At 42.9% G+C, this 18,228-nt stretch overlaps 2 protein-coding genes across 4 annotated transcripts in view; one reads left to right on the top strand and one right to left on the bottom strand.

Moving 5' to 3' along the window:
• Positions 1–18,228, bottom strand: part of MYOF (myoferlin) — a 155,493-nt gene that overhangs the window by 118,235 nt on the left and 19,030 nt on the right. For all 3 annotated transcript variants that reach the window (XM_060034462.1, XM_060034460.1, XM_060034461.1), the window contains exons 2-3: positions 17,760–17,815; positions 15,107–15,198 (exon numbers count right to left, since the gene is read on the bottom strand). In XM_060034462.1, the coding sequence (XP_059890445.1) occupies positions 15,107–15,198; positions 17,760–17,815 (148 nt within the window). The remainder of the gene's footprint in view (positions 1–15,106; positions 15,199–17,759; positions 17,816–18,228) is intronic.
• Positions 7,250–7,635, top strand: LOC132439352 (large ribosomal subunit protein eL42-like). Its single transcript, XM_060033642.1, has one exon. The coding sequence runs from the start codon at positions 7,253–7,255 to the stop codon at positions 7,571–7,573; it is 321 nt and encodes a 106-aa protein (XP_059889625.1). The 5' UTR covers positions 7,250–7,252; the 3' UTR covers positions 7,574–7,635.

The raw sequence follows: 18,228 nt of genomic DNA, 5'->3' as shown, positions 1-18,228 counted from the left end.
GCAATAAAAAAAAAAAAACAACATTGTCCACTGTAAAAACATCCCCCCAAGTAAACCTTCTTGCAGTGTAAATAGGTTGCTAGTTTACTGATGGGGTAACTTGGCAACTCACATGCTGTGGAGCATCATTCAGAAGTTGGATGTATGCACTTCTTTCTCTTCCTGGACCCCAAGGGATTATATTCAGCCTCTACCGCTTACCCATCCACCTCTTATTTTTTTGTTGTTATATTCTTTCATTTGTTTTATTTTTTAGATTCCACACATAAGTGATAACATACAGAATTTTCTTTCTGTCTTACTTCAGTCACTAAGCATAATACCCTCCAGGTCCATCCACATTGTTGCAAACAAGAAAATTTCGTTCTTTTTTATGGCTGAGTAATATTCCATTCTGTATATGTGCCACATCTTTTTTATCCATTCACCTGTCAATGGACACTTAGCTTGCTTCCATATCTTGGCTATTGTAAATAATGCTGCTATGAACATTGAGGTGCAGATATCTTTTTGAAATCGTGTTTTCATTTTCTTTGAATATATACCCAAGTGGAATTGCTGGGTCCTATGGTAACTCTATTTTTAGTTTTTTGAGGAACCTCCATACTGTTTTGTTTTGTTTTTACAGTGGCTGCACCAATTCACATTCCCATGAACAGTGTAAAAGGGTTCCCTTTTCTCCACATCCTTGCCAACATTCGTTGCTTGTGGTCTTTTTGATGACAGCCATGCTGACAGGTGTGATGTGATATCTTATTGTAGTTCTGACCATCTACCTCTTAGTGCACATAACATACTGGTACAGAAGTACACCTGTGTCCCTCCTTACTAGAGTAAAGCTCCTGAAAGGCAGAGGTTGTTTCCTGTTCTGTTCATTCCTCTAACCCCAGTGCTTGGAACATAGTTTGCTTATTAATAGATATTTACTGAATGAAGGAAAGAAACATTTTTGTAGTTAGGGCACATGATCAAAAAATTTATAGAACACACATCCCCAGGGAGTTGGTCAATATAAGAGTGTAACCTGTGGAATACAGTCTGTGAATTGGGGTTATAACACACAACATGGTATGAGAGTGGGTGAGCTGAAAGAGTTCCCTTTGTGAAATGCAATAAAAAAGCAAAGAGAGTCCAGGGGTGTGCTCTCAGTATAGATACTGAAAAAGGAAAAGAGAAATAGTAAGAATTTTTAAATGCTATTTACTTATATCTTGTCTATATTTGCAGCGACTTATACTAACAATAGCAGATATGATAGCCTGGATTATCGTTAGCATAAAGTTAGAAAACTAAATATCAAGTCCTCAAAATGACAGGAGAGATTCCTTATACCAAAAACCCCACGGTGAAGAAACCGTAGTTGAGAATAAAAATAGCTCTGGGCTTTCAGGCAAAAACAATAATCAGGAAAGATCCCCCTGTGGAGAAGTATTCATTTCATTTAAAAATGTTGTCCATTTTGTTTTAAAGTCAGGAAGTGAGAGTTGATGTCAACATAGACGCATTATTTTTAAACTGACACATATCTGTATTCTCATCCCCCACTCGGACCTCAGAAATAGGACCAGATTGTAGATTCAGCGTCTGTCATCCAACCACATACGTCCAGTGACTCAGAATAAGTGACTTCACTTTCTGAGAATAGGTATATATTATATCACACACGACCAAACAGCGCTATGGCACCCTGTTTCACACAACTTACCCCACGATGTGAGCCACTGGCACAGGGCTTCTTGGAAGAGTGCACTGACTTGAAACGAACACACCCAAGACGTTCAACAACCATGACGGATTCTGCTCTCTTCTAATATCACGAGTCAGAAAAGAAAAATTTTGCCTCCAGAGGATTAAGAGTGCACTTTTCAGCCCTTTTAGGTCAATATAGAAATTAGGTCTCTCTGTCAACGCTGAGAATTGATGGGACCTTTACAGAGTAATTTTTCAGATGAGTATGTTCACTCCGTATGTTAGTATCTTGTTTGTTTTTGTTTTTTTTTTAACACCCATATGTTTTCTTCTCACTTGGGTTTTTATTCTCCTGATATATTGAGGACAAGAGACTACCCATGACTCCATCTCCACCTGATGAAACAGAGAAACCTCCCACTCAAGCTGAGAACCCCTGGCAAAATCTCTTCCACGTCTCTCTCAGCCCCACAGGGTGTGAGCTTCTCTCCATGGACTTCTCTCCATGTTTTAAGACAGCAGGCCACAGGGTTGGTTAATTCGGTTTTTTCAATAAGAACAAAATCTGAAAAGGTTTAAAAGTTATCTGACTGGTACTCACCTTGGAAAGACATGGAAACACACTGGATTTTACTCTTCACAGTTCCATGATTCATAACCTAACTTTATGATTAAAATCATAACATTGTACACTTGAACATGTACTGATTTGCTTTTGCTAAAGCCAAGATGACCTGAATCTCTATCAACAATAAATAATCCCTGGAACAAAACAAAAACTACAGCATGCAGGGATGATACTGAAGTGGAAAGAGGGCTGACCTGGGTTGGACCAGCATTTATCAACAGCGGCACTACTGATACTTTGAACTGGATAATTATTTGTTTTAGGGGGCTGTCCTGTGCCTTGTCAGATGCTCAGCAGCTTCCCTGGCCTCTACCCTCTAGAGCATCTCTACACATTGCCAGTTGTCCCCATAGGCAAAATCAGCACAGGCTGAGAACCACTGGGTTAGACACTTCCTGTTCTACCCCTAACTCTGTGTCCCAACTTCCTTTGAGGACTTGGCTAAGTCACCCTAATCTCTGAGCCCCTTCATTATCTGCAAATGAGTAGATTGAAAGAATTCCTCAGACCCTTTTTAGCCCTGAAAGTCTGCTACTGGCTTATATATGTGATGTTCCTATGTATGTCTATTCAGAAAACTCTCTCATGTTATACATTTCTTTTCTCTTAAAGCCTTTATTCATTGATTTAGGGGGAAAAAATATCCTAGAAAATGTCCATAATGAACAATCCAGAATACTAGGCAAGTTTTCTGCCTTCAAAGGTATTGGCTTCTTATAACATCAGGAGTCAAACAAATTCCCACAGGGTGTCAGGAGGAAAGTTTAGGCCAATAACAGATATGTGGAATACAGTATTAGGTGAGACAATAGGGAGTGGTGGGACTTGCGGCTAACTGGGGAGAACAGCTTTGCCTAAAACACAAAACCCATCTGCTGGCCCTTTATGGCCCTGAATGGGTTTTACAACCTCCATTCTGACTCATCCAGTATCCGCTGCCTTCCCCTCCCCATGAGAGGGTGTGAGAGGATGTAACAAATAACAGACCAGGAATGGAGTGAAATAAAAGAAGCCAATCGTGAAGTCTGATCTCAATTCCTTCTTTCAGAAACCTTTAGTCCCATTTCTTAAGATTTGCTTTTTCATCATAAAATTCTTATGCTTGTGGGGGTGGGGTGGGGGAGGGGAGGGAGACGTCAAAGAAAACTTAAATTTCTTTTTTCTGAAGCTAGTGCTTGTTTAGATGAAAGCCTAGAAAGACTTTAATCCACAAAATATTTTTAACGGCTCAGTGAGTTGAAGAAAAATATAAACAGTTACAGCTTCTAAGATCTTTCACTGTAAGTTGAAGAAAACATCCCCTATGGGTGTCTGAACTCTATACAGCTTTGAAGGCAAGCCTGGCCTGGCCTATTTTCTATGATGTTGCTTGGATACAAAATACAGTGAGAGACTGGGAAATGATGACTTGGCCTCCTACACAGGGAATAAGAAGAGTTCAGTCGGACCACAAGCCAATTTCCTTTAAAGAAGGTGAAACTAAACCAAGACCCTTTTTCTTTCATATTACTAATGCTATAAATATGTTAAAATATTATGGTGTGAAAGTAATGGGGAAACTTTTGCCCTGTGTTCTCATGGAAAAATAAGTGTCTCCCCATGGGCTCCACCCAACACTAAAATGGATGGACCACACCTCAAAAAGAAACTTATAGTGCAAGAATAATAAACAGCAGATATATTCTGAAATGAAGAAAGAGCCGGTCCTTCTCCTATTCCTTTCAGTCCACGAACACCCATATAGTTTGTTGTGGGTTCTCTCTGTGACATCAAACTAATTCTAAGCAATGGAAGCAACTACTTGAAAATTAGATGTTAGGTTTGGGGGAACTAAAGAGTTTAACTGTAAACCAGTCAACTCGGTCATGCAAGTGTTGGTTAAGAACTTTTGTTTCTTTCTTGTTAAAACAGAGTCTAGTGTGTTTAAAAGAGAAATGGAAAATGTTTTCCCCGTTGGCCTGGACGCAAATGTTAACTGTCGCATGCCACTGTGGTGAGTAAGGGCTTTGCTGGCTGAGTTCTTAATCAGGGGAACTCACATCTAGCGAGTTGTTCTTCTGTGCAGCAGGGACACAGCCCACATGGATTACTGGGGAAGGGTTTACTGGAAATTCCCTCATGAAGGAAAGGAAAAATAAGCTGGAGGCTGGAAAGTAAATCACACGTTGCTCTGTTTCTGCTCCCAAGGACTGCAGAACTACCAACTTCCCATCCTCCGAGGGGCAATAACAATCCCCAACAGGGCTGGGGAACAAATGCTCTTCTGAGTGGCTCCCAGGTCTCCTGCAGGACCATGACTCGCCCACCCTTTGAAGCACTGGGCTCTCAGCCAGCTGGGCCTTGTCGTCTGCGCCAGGCCCAGAAGGCCAGTGGGGATGCAGGGGCTGGGTCCCATCCCCTCCGCAGACTTCTCCCTCCTCCAGGCCAGTATCAGTGGAGCTCCTCCCTTGGCTCTGAGCCAAAAGGAGGGAGCGCCAAGCCCCGCACCTTGCTTTCTACCAGATGGGGGGAGAGGCAGGGGCAGCCATGGCAGTGAATCCTATCACAGGGAACCCCGGAAAGCACCTCCCCGGGTCTCCCATCCACCTCACCTTGGGGGAACCCTCCGAGTCTCCCAACCCGCCCACCCTTGTGCTCTGGATTAGCTGCTAAAACTGTTTCTCAGAATGTGGTTCCCCAGACTTCCCTGAAGCAAAATCAGCAGGGCGGGTACAGATTCCCAGGACCCTGAGTCAGACTTTTTCTTTAGTTAATTCTTATACCCAGGAAGTTTGAGAAACAATGGTCTAGAACAGGTAGAGGGGTGGATGGAGGAAGGGGGGTAGGGAAGGCAGCTGGCAAAGCCAGTCCTGGGGAACAGGGAACACGTGCAGTTTTCTAAAAGTACATTCGATGTGATGATAGAGGTTCACATTTGAGAAATGGACGTAGCAATCAATTATTTAATAGAACAAAGGAGAAAGCAAAACTCCATCAAAGTCTACTCGGCAGGCCTAGTTACCTGCGCCCTCCCGTGGCTTCCCCTCCTTACTCCACACCAGGATTGTCAGAGGACCTTGAGGCCTTTGTCCCGTTCATCACAAGGGAGCAGGGGTTTTAGAAAACCTAGAAACTCCTAGTCCGCACAGTGGTTCCCCAACCTAGCAGTGCACAAACCCCCTGAGGTGGAGGTGTAACAAACGCCATGCCCAGATTTTGGAATCACTGAACTAGCCTGGAGGCTGTGGCAGTATCTGCAGGATTCAGGGCCAGCCTTTGCTGCAGAGGGCATCACTTTAACACGGGAAGGAGATGAATGGAAGCCCAGGTCTCTTCCCCAAAGCCCTCCTGGAGCGAGGCTACAAGGCCAGGGGTGGGTTAACTAGCCTAATGCCTGGCACGTAGAAGATGTCTTAAGAGTTAATTTCTTGAATAAATGACTGTAACCTGCTATTTTTCTATTCGCTCTTGACCAATTCTCCTGTTCATTCAGTCCTCAAAGTTCTGGCTCTACGCTTGCCCGTTCTGGACAGTTCAACAGAACTCCCAGGCTCCGTCTCTGTCTAATGCCCTCATCCTTTAGACTCAAGGCAGTAGTATTCACTCATTCATTCATCAAGCACTTGGACCTTATAAAGTAAGGGGGACAGCATAACATAGTGGCTAAGAACTTGGCGCTAGACAGCGCTGACTGATTCAGACTTATCCTTGTACCACAGATCGTGTAACTTCTCTGAGCCTCAGTGTCCTCATCTGCAAAGTGGAGATAATGACAGCTCCTACCTAACAGTATTGTTGTAAGGATTAAAAGGATGATCTGGTAAGTGCTTAACATCACTTTTCATTATTATTTCAGACACTATTCTGGAAAAAGGGATCCTAAAAACAATATGACTCCAAGTCAGTACTTGCAGGGAAAGCTGGTCTGAACTCATGCACAGCCTAAATCACAGGAAGGTGGGTTTATCTATGCGGAGTGTGGGCAGGTGGGCATGAATGAACAGATAAGAACCCTTTGTAACTACCCACAGCCATTTCTATACAATCACTGTGCAGAGTTCTTAAAACCAATCCTTTCTCTTATGTACATCAAATAGCTCCCTCCCCACCATCAATCTGTTTGGAAAAGAGATTGAATCTGTTTTGGAAAACAGAATCTGTTTGGAAAACAGATTTTTATTTTGTTGAATAATAAAATATTCTGTTTGGAAAACAATTTTTATTTTCAGGATTAGACCAGAAGTAAACTTCAGCTGTAGCTGAATTCTCATAAAATCTAATTAGTCGAATCTGAATGCACTTTTAAAGCCATAGGTCTCATAAAACGTTTCATTATAAAAGAGACCCCAGAGCAAATCCTTATATGAAAAACCTTTCTAAACCAGCGCACGTGTACGTCCATGCACGCACGCACACACACACACACACACCCTTTACCCTGTCTTTTTCTCCCCTTTTCCCCTGCTTCATTCTTCATATTTATCACCATCTGATAAACTATATGTGGATTTACTTGTTTATTGTCTACTGCCTCCACTCAGATGTGAGCCCCATGAAAGGCATGGAGTACCCCCAGCGCCTAGAGCAGTGTCCGACACACAGCAGCCACAAGCAAATATCTGCTGAAAGAATAAATTAATTGATACATCACTGAAGATAGTCCAATGACCTTGCAAATGACTTATAGGTTATGAAGCGTCCTCTCCTAAGAGATGTTCCTCCAAGTAAAATCAGGAGATAATTACAGCTCTTATTATGAAGTGTCTTTCTCTTTCAGTCTCTCTGGGTGTTTCTCACCAGGGCTGTGATCTCCTCAAACAGCGGGGTTCAGCCTCTCCAGCACCCAGAGCCAACCAGCCCAAACCAGCTTTGATCTTTGCATAGCTTTGCTGCTCTGTTGAAAAAGCGGAACTAAAAAGAAATCAGCTTTTCCGTGCCGATAGCACTCTCGCAAACATGGTGAACGTTCCTAAAACCCGCCGGACTTTTTGTAAGAAGTGTGGCAAGCACCGACCCCACAAAGTGACACGGTACAAGAAGGACAAGGATTCTCTGTATGCCCAGGGAAAGCGGCGGTATGACAGGAAGCAGAGTGGCTACGGTGGGCAGACCAAGCCGATTTTCCGGAAAAAGGCTAAAACTACAAAGAAGATTGTGCTGAGGCTTGGATGTGTTGAGCCGAACTGCAGATCTAAGAGAATGCTGGCTATTAAGAGATGCAAGCCTTTTGAGCTGGGAGGAAATAAGAAGAGAAAGGGCCAAGTGATCCAGTTCTGAGCTTCATATTTTGTTTTGTTATGAAGATAATAAACATTTGAGATTGTTTACTTCAAAAAAAAAAAAAAGAAAGAAATCAGAACTGGGAGTTTTGTTCCCAGTACCATCTGCCTCTGGCTTAGATTTTCTCACAGCCCGAGAAGCTACTCCAGGTAGAAAACCTGACTCAACCCTTCTCACCAACCACACTGGGGGAAAGGAGAGGTCATGGGGACCGCCTCAGTTAATCTCACTGCTATGTTTACACACGGCAGTGGCAGAGGAGAGTCTCACCACTAGGGGAAATAGAAGTATTAAAAGCTTGAACACAAGGTCTTTTGTACACCAGTAAACAAAAATTTCTCATAAGCAATACCACACCGTCCCATCAAATTAATTTCATTCCAAACCACAGTCTTTCTGTTTTCTCTAAGCAAAAACAAAACAAAAACAAAAAACCCTTGCCCAGGGAGTTAGTATATTCCATAACCCAGGCTTGTCCTTCTGCTTTTTCTAATTCTACAGTCCCCAGTACCATCCTGTGTGTAAGTGTGTGTGTTAGTTATGCTGTGCTCTCACTTTCACATCCTGGCACTCTGGCCCTCAACCCACACTCACACACTCACAAACACACACACACACACAGGAAATAAACATTGGAAAGTCTGAGGTTAAACTCTGGATTTACGAAGTTAAATCCATGTGCTTCCAAAGAGCTGGGTGACTTTAAGCAATTTGGTGAACCTCTCTGAGCCACATTTTTCTTTAAGACGTCAATAAGCCTGTCTGACTCAAAGACATTATAAAGATGAAAACCGATTGCGTGTGGAGCAGTTTTAGCACAATTCCTGGCCCGTGGTAAGCCCACAATAGATAGTAGCGATTATGTTGTTCATCAGGAAATTTAAGTGATTTTTTTCCTTAATTATATTAAATTTGCCCTTATGTCTATCACTTACTGAGGAAGTATTCCAGCCACCACCATGAAGATGAAGAAACTTGCCAAAAGCCACCCAACCAGTAAGTAGCAGAGCCAAAACCCAAGCTAATCTCCTGATCATGCAGCTGACCGCTTGCCCACACCACCCCTTATGCAAGAACTCGGGTAAATTTCCTCCTGGGTATATTGTGAGGTCTTCGGTTATCTTCTTCTTACATTACAGCCAAGCGGACAATTCACCTTCAGAGGATGTCTCTAACTTTGCCGTGCATTTGTGTGGGGTATATGTGATGGTTTCAAATGCACAAGTACACACACATGGAGGGGAAAAATAAGAGTACTAGGAAGGCGAACTCTTAGACAGTTACAGTCATTTTATATCAGACATTGTAATGTGCATTCCTACACGTTCAATTTGGATCTTTTTAAATACCTTCCACACCTCTACTTCACTTGCTCAAGCTTTCCTCCTCTACCCTCCTTAACCTGTGGAATACGATTATAACACCTGCTTCATTGTCCATACCTACTCATAATATCACCTAATAGTGTATCTGTTTAATAATGATGTATCTAGTTTTTTCTTCACAATACTGAGGTAAAATCCTTCTGAGTACTCTACCTGATGCTCATGAATTTGAAGGTTTTCCCACTCTGGATGGGGGGAGCATTAACTATTCTCAGCCCTCAGGTAGTTTCCTCACTGACCAGTCCACACCCGAGGAGTCAAGCGGAACCCTCTGCAAATCTCTGGAGCACTCTGCGTGGGTGGTGTGTGTGTGTGTGTGTGTGTGTGTGTGTGTGTGTGTGTGTGTGTGTGTGTGTGTGTGTGTGTGTGTGTGTGTGTGTGTGTGTGTGTGTGTGTGTGTGTGTGTGTGTGTGTGTGTGTGTCTGCGCGCGCGCACGCGCGCCTAGCTCTAGGCTCCCACCTGCACCTCCCCAACTCTGGGAGACAACCAAGATCTGCCTGTCCTGCAATGCAGCCTGGAAATGCTCTCTAGGCGTGAAGCTGGGCACTCAGAGGGCTCAGCTCATTTATCCCCCTCTCCTGGGGATCAGTGTCCTGTGCTGCTAGTGCCCAGTATCTGAAACCACTGGGGCATGTATTTCATCTACTTTTTTGGTTGTGTCAGGTGAGAGGGTAAATCTGGTCCCTGTGACATCACCTTAGCATGAGCAGAACACATACACACACCCACAAATCTGAAAACTTGTAAGAATCTTTCATTCCTATATTTCCAGGCTCCTGAAGATGCTTCTTCTTTAGGAACTCAAGCAGAGTGACAGCAGGGCCAGGATGCCAAGAGATCAGGGTCTCAGCCTCAACCCCTCTGAGCCTCAAGTCTCATCTCCACTTCTCAAGGTCATTGTGAAGATCACATGAGATGAGATATATTCTCTGAACTCACCTTGTTCATTGCAGGGAATGAGCTTAAGTGACTTATTACTTAATAGCATAAAATGCCTACTTAAAACTTTTACCTAAGAAGGAGGAACCGATACTCTGACAATGAGTGGGGGGGGGGGGGGTTGTTTGTTTGTTTTGTTTGTTTTCTGGCAAAATTAGAGAAAAAATTTTAAGCTAGGGAGCTCCCTGGTGGTCTAGTGGTTGGGATTCAGTGTTTTCACTGGAGTGGCCCGGGTTCAATCCCTGGTCGGAGAACTGAGATCCTCCCATAAGCAGTGCGGCATGGCAAAAAAAAAGAATTAAGCTAAAAGATAATCATTCCACCTACATTTTGGTCCCTATAGGTGGTCAGAGGTTTTCAGTGTAATGGAAAAGTCAAGAGCACAAGTCTGAATATAAATGCTGACTCTGATACATACCTGCTGTGTGACCCTGAGCAGGTGACTAAACCTCTCTGAGAAAAAAACTGGGTATCTGTGAGGATTAGGTGGGATAATGCATTCAAAGGGCTCATTAAGGGACGGCCACATTGCCTGTCTGGAAAGGGAACTCTTATTCTTCAGCCACTGGGAAAATCCTTCCACTCTGACATTTCAGCTAAAAATATCATTTCATGTTCATCACGTGACCAAGAGGCTCCTCTAGCTCTTCCCTCTTTCAGTGCACATGGCTGGTTGGATGACTGTAAAATGAGGAAGAACAGAGTCTGCGCAGAACAGCCCCACCAGCTCGCAGCACCTAGGGAGGGACGTTGCTGATGCACTAGCACTGTGCGTGCTCAGACTGCCCGGTCCAGTCCCTATGGGTGTGGGCACCATGCTCAGGCAAACCCAGGCAGCCTGGTACTGTTTGCTTACATGCCCTGGGGCTGCAGACTCTGGAGTGAGGTCCCTATTTACACAGCCAGTCTCCATGGCAACAGCAAAGTTCAGAGGCAAGACATTCCTTAAGCCGGGCAGAAATTTTTTTTTTTTTTTTTTTTTTTGGCAGTACACAGGCCTCTCACTGTTGTGGCCTCTCCCGTCGCGGAGCACAGGCTCCGGACGCGCAGGCTCAGCGGCCACGGCTCACGGGCCCAGCCGCTCCGCAGCATGTGGGATCTTCCCGGACCGGGGCACGAACCCGTGTCCCCTGCATCGGCAGGCGGACTCTCAACCACTGCGCCACCAGGGAAGCCCAAGGCCAAATCTTTAATAGAAAAGCCAAGAAGAAAATACGAGACCAAAGTACACAAATATTTTGGACAAACATACCTAAAATATTGCCCTGCTGTCATCCAAGGGCCCCACTGTGTTTTCAACAGTTATAAAATAAATATGTAATGTTCTCCCAGTAGTTTCCCCTGCTTCCTAACTGGTTCCTACATCCAAACTCCACACAGAAAGCCCAAGCGATACATTAAAAATGTAAATAAGATCATACTCATTACCCTTCAGCAAACCTCCATCCTACTAGGAATGAAATCCAAAGCTTGCATCGTGGCTCACAAAGCCATGCATGTTGTGGCTTTGCTGATCTCATCTTCATCCCCCACCCCAGCCCTCTGGCCTCTTCGATCTTTCTCCAATACCGATCTTTCTCCAACACCGAGGTGTACTCCTGTTTCAGGGCCTTTGCACTTGCTGTTCTCTCTGCCAAGAATATTCTTTCCCCCCAGAAAGCTGCATGGCTCATTCTTTCACTTTATTTAGGTCTCTGCTCAATTGTCACCTTATCATCACCTCAAACGTTCCCCCACCCTCAGTCGCCATCCTCTTACTCTGCTTTAGTTTTCTTCCTGGGCTATGACAGTTTCCTCCTTAGATTACAGCACTTCAGAGTACCTGATCTATTACATATTTCTTCATGTATTTGTTTGTTTTGACTCTCTCTCGAGGATGTAACATTCAAGAAAACAACAACTTTGTTTGAAACATAGATGAGAGCTCCCAGGCCAGCCTGCCAGGCTTTACTGCCATGTTCAAATAGATGAGGCACAAAGTGATGAGGCCTGAACCAGGCTGCTGGCTGTGGCCACAAGTAAGAAGCACATGGCACAAACAGTAGAAAGAAAGAGAAGTAAGATTTGGCAACAGATTGGAGAGGATGTAAAAGGGAGAAGATCCACAGAGACCTGAGGTTTTGGGCTCAGTGGTCTGGAGCTGTGCTCTCCATTGTGATGGCCACCGGCCACACGTGGTGAGGGAGCACTTGAAATATGGCTGGTCTAGACAGAGATGTGCTGTTAATATGAAATACTAAGTCTTTGAAATCCGGTGTGTAAGAAAAAAATGCATGTAAAATCTCTCAGTGATTCTTAAAATATTGATTAACATAGTATAATATTATCATTTCTATGTGTAAATAAAACATATTATTAAAATTCATTTCATCTGTTTCTCTTTGTTTTATAACATGGCTACTAGAAAATTTTTAATTACATATGCAGCCTGCACTATATTTCTTTCGGAGAGGGCTAGTCTACAATATAAACAGTGGTACCACTTGCAGAAAGAGGAGAGGAAAGAAGAGAAAGAACTATTATTAGTAACAGATAGGAGGCTACAGTGAGGCGTAATCACCCGTTTCCCCAGAACTTTGAAATCTGGTAAATAAAACTGCCCTCTGGAAGTTGGGGTGGGGCATAGAAAATCATATAATTGCTTCAAAGCTGAGATGTACAGCATAACCTTAAAAAGCTAGAATGGTTTTTCGATGCAAGAGAGTAGGGCCAGAATCTACCAGAATGTATGTATATAGCTTAAGAAAAAAATGCATCGGGGCTTCCCTGGTGGCGCAGTGGTTGAGAGTCCGCCTGCCGATGCAGGGGACACGGGTTCGTGCCCCGGTCCGGGAAGATCCCACATGCCGCGGAGCGGCTAGGCCCGTGAGCCATGGCTGCTGAGCCTGCGCGTCCGGAGCCTGTGCTCTGCAACGGGAGAGGCCACAACAGTGAGAAGCCCGCGTACCGTCAAAAAAAAAAAAAAGCATCGGTCACAAGGGGCATTGGTCAGCAATGAAACATGGGAGAAAGGATCTCATGAAAGGTGACATGGGCAGTAGCTATCAAAGCCTGTGCAGGCTCTTATTCTGACGCCATTAAGCAGAAGACCCCAAGGCCCAAGATGACCATCTAATTTACTGTCCATATCAAGCCACTGTTGACAGCAAAAGCGACATCATCAATCATTGTGCTGGGACAACAAACCGGAACCACCCAAAGCAAATCAGAGCATATGGCCACCGTATCTCAACTAATTCATTCTAATTTACTGCTCTCATTGCAGCCTTCTGATCATACCAAATGTACCTGAGACTAAGACATACATTTTAAAATAAATTCACATTAGTAAAACCTGAGATGCTTCTTACAATTGATGTGGGCATTTAATATCAGGCTTCTCCCCCGCCCCACACATGTTACTAATTTAATAGTACATCTTACAGTCAATGACATCTTACAATCAAAGATAGAGAGTAATTTGGCTTCCCATGTGAAATGACATGAAGGAAAACAGACATTTCTCCAAAGAAGACATACAGATGGCTAAAAAGCACATGAAAAGATGTTCAACGTCGCTAATTATTAGACAAATGCAAGTCAAAACTACAATGAGGTACCACCTCATACCAGTCTGAATGGCCATCATCAAAGAGTCTACAAACAATAAATGCTGCAGAGGGTGTGGAGAAAAGGGAACCCTCCTACACTGTTGGTGGGAATGTACAATAAATTGGTGCAGCCACTGTGGAAACCAGTATGGAGGTTCCTCAGAAAACTAAAAATGGAGCTACCGTATGATCCAGCAATCCCACTCTTGGGCATATACCCAGAGAAAACCATAATTCGAAAAGGTACATACACCCCAATGTTCACTGCAGCACTATTTACAATAGCCAAGACATGGAAGCAACCTAAACGGCCATCGACAGAGTAGATAAAGGAGATGTGGTGCATATACACAATGGAATGTTACTCAGCCATTAAAAAGAACGAAATAATGCCATTTGCAGCAACATGGACGCACCTAGAGATTATCATACTAAATGAAGTTAAGTCGGACAGAGAAAGACAAATATCATATGATATCACTTCTATGTGGCATCTAAAAAAATAATACAAATGAACTTATTCACAAAACAGAAACAGACTCACAGACTTGATAGAAAACTTATGGTTACCAAAGGGGAAAGGTGGGGGGGGAGGGATAAACTAGGAGGTTGGGATTAACATATACACACTACTATATATAAAATAATCAACAAGGACCTACTGTATAGCACAGGGAACTCTACTCAGTACTCTGTAATAAATTATATGTGAAAAGAATCTGAAAAAGAATAGATACATGTATATGTATAACTAAATCATTTTGCTGTACACCTGAACCTAACACAATGCTGTAAATCAACTATACTCCAATATGAAATAAAAAATGTTTTTAAATTCATTTTAAAAAGAATTAATCAGAGAGTAGGAATGCCCTCCCCAACCAGGCAATTTATTGCCATTGGAAAATAACAAGTATTATGGTTTTAAGAATTGTTCTCAAGTGAGTTTAGTTAGTTTGAATTGATAACCTAAGACTGCGTTCCAAGTCTAAGGCCAAAGTCTAGATCAAAGACTGGGGTGAATTTACTGAGGTCATTCTGTCCCATGGGAACCTCAGCTTTACCCAGGGGACAACTCTGTGTGCCACCACTGGGCACCACCGTGACTCTTCCCCATCTGAAACTGGCAGGGGCAGTAAGAGTAGGAATCTGGTTTGGATCTGTTGGGTCTAAAAAACCAGCGAGATGTTAAAATGGAAGCAGGGCTGGAAAGAGAACTTGAATGAGACATACATGGGTTATACATAATCAGAAGAAGAAATGATTTTGTTTGTGTCCAATAAAGCTACAGTTTGGATAAATCATCAGTGCCTGTACCTAGTTAACAAAGAAACTGCAGGAGCATAAAAAGGTTTCACTGATAAGTGCCAAATTGGCTAGACTAGTGGTGGCTTAGCGTTTGCAACCTCTTATGAATACAGCAGTCATTGGGAAAGTGCACTGTGATTGACTAGCCACGTCTGATATTGGCTCATAAGGGGTGGAGGAGGGCACAGAATTAAAGCACAATTCTATTGGAAATATTATAATATGTTATTAAAGATACGTTCCTTCAACAAAACAGACAATAGTAAGCCAATATGTAACGTGAGAAAAACAATTGAAATCAACTTACTTATTTTGTCCAATTGTCTCAAAATCTTTCACAACAATCCCAAGGGACGATGAGAAGTCCAGTGGTATACCCCTCAAGTCGAACTCCAAAATCTGTCCACAGGTAGGTTATGAAAACAAAGAGGCTGTTAAAAGGATCCGGGAATATAATAAGATGCACCGATACTAAATAGCAGGTCATCTCCACCAATGACAATCTTTTGAAGTACTCAGTTCTATAGTTAGACAAAAGTGCTCAAATTCTGAACCTGGAGGCTGCTGAGGCTCCTGGGAAAGCAAACCAGCTCCTAGCTTCCCGTTTTCTAGACTCTGTGGCTTCGGACAAGTCACCAAATCCGTCTCATAGGCAGAGAACTAGACTGAATGCCTACCACAACTGTAGCACAAATAGAAGAAAATATGTATGTGAAAATGCTTTCTTCAATGGTTATTTTTAAATTATTTGCTTTTCTTAATATTATCGAAGAAAGTGGTAAATAATCTAAGAAAACATTTTCTGAAATGCATCAGCCCCTTATTTTAATTCCCACCATGGTCAGTGCTGTAGTCAGCTGAGTCTCTCATCTTAAGGCAGTAAATTGCTTTCTAATGGCAAATGTTAAAAAAAAAAGATTAACTTAGTACCACTGATGTCTTTGATTATGGAATAAATTAATTAAATAAAGCAGTGCATGATGATGGTCTGATGCTCCTTATAATGGGTTTGGAATGGATGGAGAAGGAGTCTCACAGCTCGTATTAAAACATACCCACAAATCCACATGGGTTTGGGTTGGCATTTCATTTAGGTTTGGTTTCAGTTATAAAGCTGCAATTGGGAAGTTTACTTGATAAATACATATGCACTATGAGAAAAAAAATGCATCGGAAACAAAATGGGGTAAGATGGATGACGCCCTCGGGAAAACACGCCTACTCATGTGACCATATACCTCTCTGCCATCGGCCACATGGATTGAGCTCAAATATAAAGAAGCGTGTTGGGACTTCCCTGGTGACACAGTGGTTAAGAATGCGCCTGCCAATGCAGGGGACACGGGTTCAAGCCCTGGTCCGGGAAGATCCCACATGCCACGGAGTAACTAAGCCCATGCGCCTCAACTACTGAGCCTGCGTTCTACAGCCCGAGAGCCACAACTACTGAGCCCACACGCCTACAGCCCGTGCTCCAGCAACAAGAGAAGCCTGCGCACTGCAAGGATGAGTAGCCCTCCACCCCCGCCACAATTAGAGAAAGCCCACGTGCAGCAACGAAGACCCAACACAGCCAAGAATAAATAAATAAACTAATTTAAAAAATAAAGAGGCATGTTATCACTAAATGCACACATACATGTACTTTTTATTTATTTTAGTCTTGGAGCTCTGCATGAGGTGCTAGGAACCCACAGTTTCCACAGGGACCAACCAGACAGCCTCTGGCTCTCATGGAGCTGGCAGTCCAGCTGGCTGTGCTCTGGGTTCCAGGGAAATTGCAGAGAAGTGGAATTCCCTCTCAACCTGCATGAAACCAGCAGGGCATTTCAGATAGGCATTAAGAAGCTTTTAGTCTTGGCCTCATCCAGTGAGAACGAGTAGTCTTTATTTTATAGGGATACTTTATTTTATAGGGAGGGGAAGGGGAGAAGGGATTTGCAGTTGGTGGAAGGAAGCCGTCACAACCTGGTGACTTAGCAAAATAACAAAGACATTTATCACTGCACTTATCCAGAACGGTTTGACCTGGTTTTTAGAAAAACAATAGGGCAGATGATCAACTTTTCAAAAATTAGTCAGCGTAGGAAAATCCTACTCAGTGGAAAGAATTAAAAATTTCACATATCTGTAAATCTATTAAACACTGAAACAATTTATAAAATAGATATAAAGTCATTAGTGGGGGGGAGGTCTATAAATTATATCAATTCAATACAATATTACATAGTCAATAAAAATATTTTTAATGGAATTATAGGGGTATATGTTCAGGAATATAATAGTAGGAAAAAATAGGATAGGAAACTGTATTCACTGTATGATACTAACTGGCTAATTCTAAGACATCCTATTTTATTAAATGTATTCATTCAATAAATATTTGTTGATACCTCCAAGATGTTAACAGTAGTTGCTTCTGGATAGTAGAACCAAAAGTAATTTTTTTAAGCTAATCTGAAGTTTTCAAAATTTCTACATTAAGTATATATTACTTTTATCAACATAAAAAACAATAAATGACACTCTTCCAGATACACAAAGTATCATGTCATACCATTTCGATTAGGCACATGCAGATATGTTTTTTAATTACAGAGCTTTCTCTCTGGGACTCCAGAGGTGATCTAAGCCCACCCCTCGCTCTACAGATGTGCCCCAATTTGCAGCATAACTGGACAAGGTTACACAACAAGCGCATGGCTGCACCAGGCTAGAACCCCACCCTCCTTAACCCATCCAGGCTCCACTTGCCACACCACTACTGCACAGGAGATGTCACTGTGCAGTAGTGTCCTTAAGCTGCTCTGCTGTCTCTGTGGCCACAGAGGGAGGTGGAGGGGGTAGGGGTGAAATGCAGAGATTCTCCTTCCAAATGTAAGAGTTAAACCTCTGACCAAAGACGGGACAATCAGAGGTAGCTTATCCAGTGAAATAAAATTGAAAAATAACGAAGTCACCTCATTCCACACTGGGTTGAGTTCATTATCGACTTTCTTTGTTTTCTTTTTCTCATCTGCAAATTAAAAATAAGAGATATCAATTAGAAATATTTACAGAGCCTGTACCATTCATCTGTTCATTCAAAGAACCTTTCCCTGAGGGCAAACGGTGTGCCTACATTTTACCTTCATCTGACTAGGGTGAGGGCTACCTGAACGAGTTTTCCAAACTGAACAGCATTTTTGGCCTAAAAACATTTTTCCCATCCCCAGACCGACAAGGAGCTGAGGGATGGGAGACTCAAAATCACAGAAATGCTGTGATCCTCTGTCTCTCCCTCAGCAAATCCTGCAGACCAAAGTCACCCAGGGCCTGTGCATCTCCCCAGCTTGTTGCAGAAAGAAGCCAACGAAGGTAACCTTTGACCCACAGGTATCCCATTTTATAAATGAGGATACTGAGACTCAAAGGAGTTGAGGAATGTGT

This window comes from Delphinus delphis, chromosome 16 (genome assembly GCF_949987515.2).
Source record: "Delphinus delphis chromosome 16, mDelDel1.2, whole genome shotgun sequence".
NCBI lineage: Eukaryota > Metazoa > Chordata > Mammalia > Artiodactyla > Delphinidae > Delphinus > Delphinus delphis.
The sequence above is the reverse complement of the archived record's forward strand: the minus strand, read 5'-3'. Positions and strand labels throughout refer to the sequence as shown.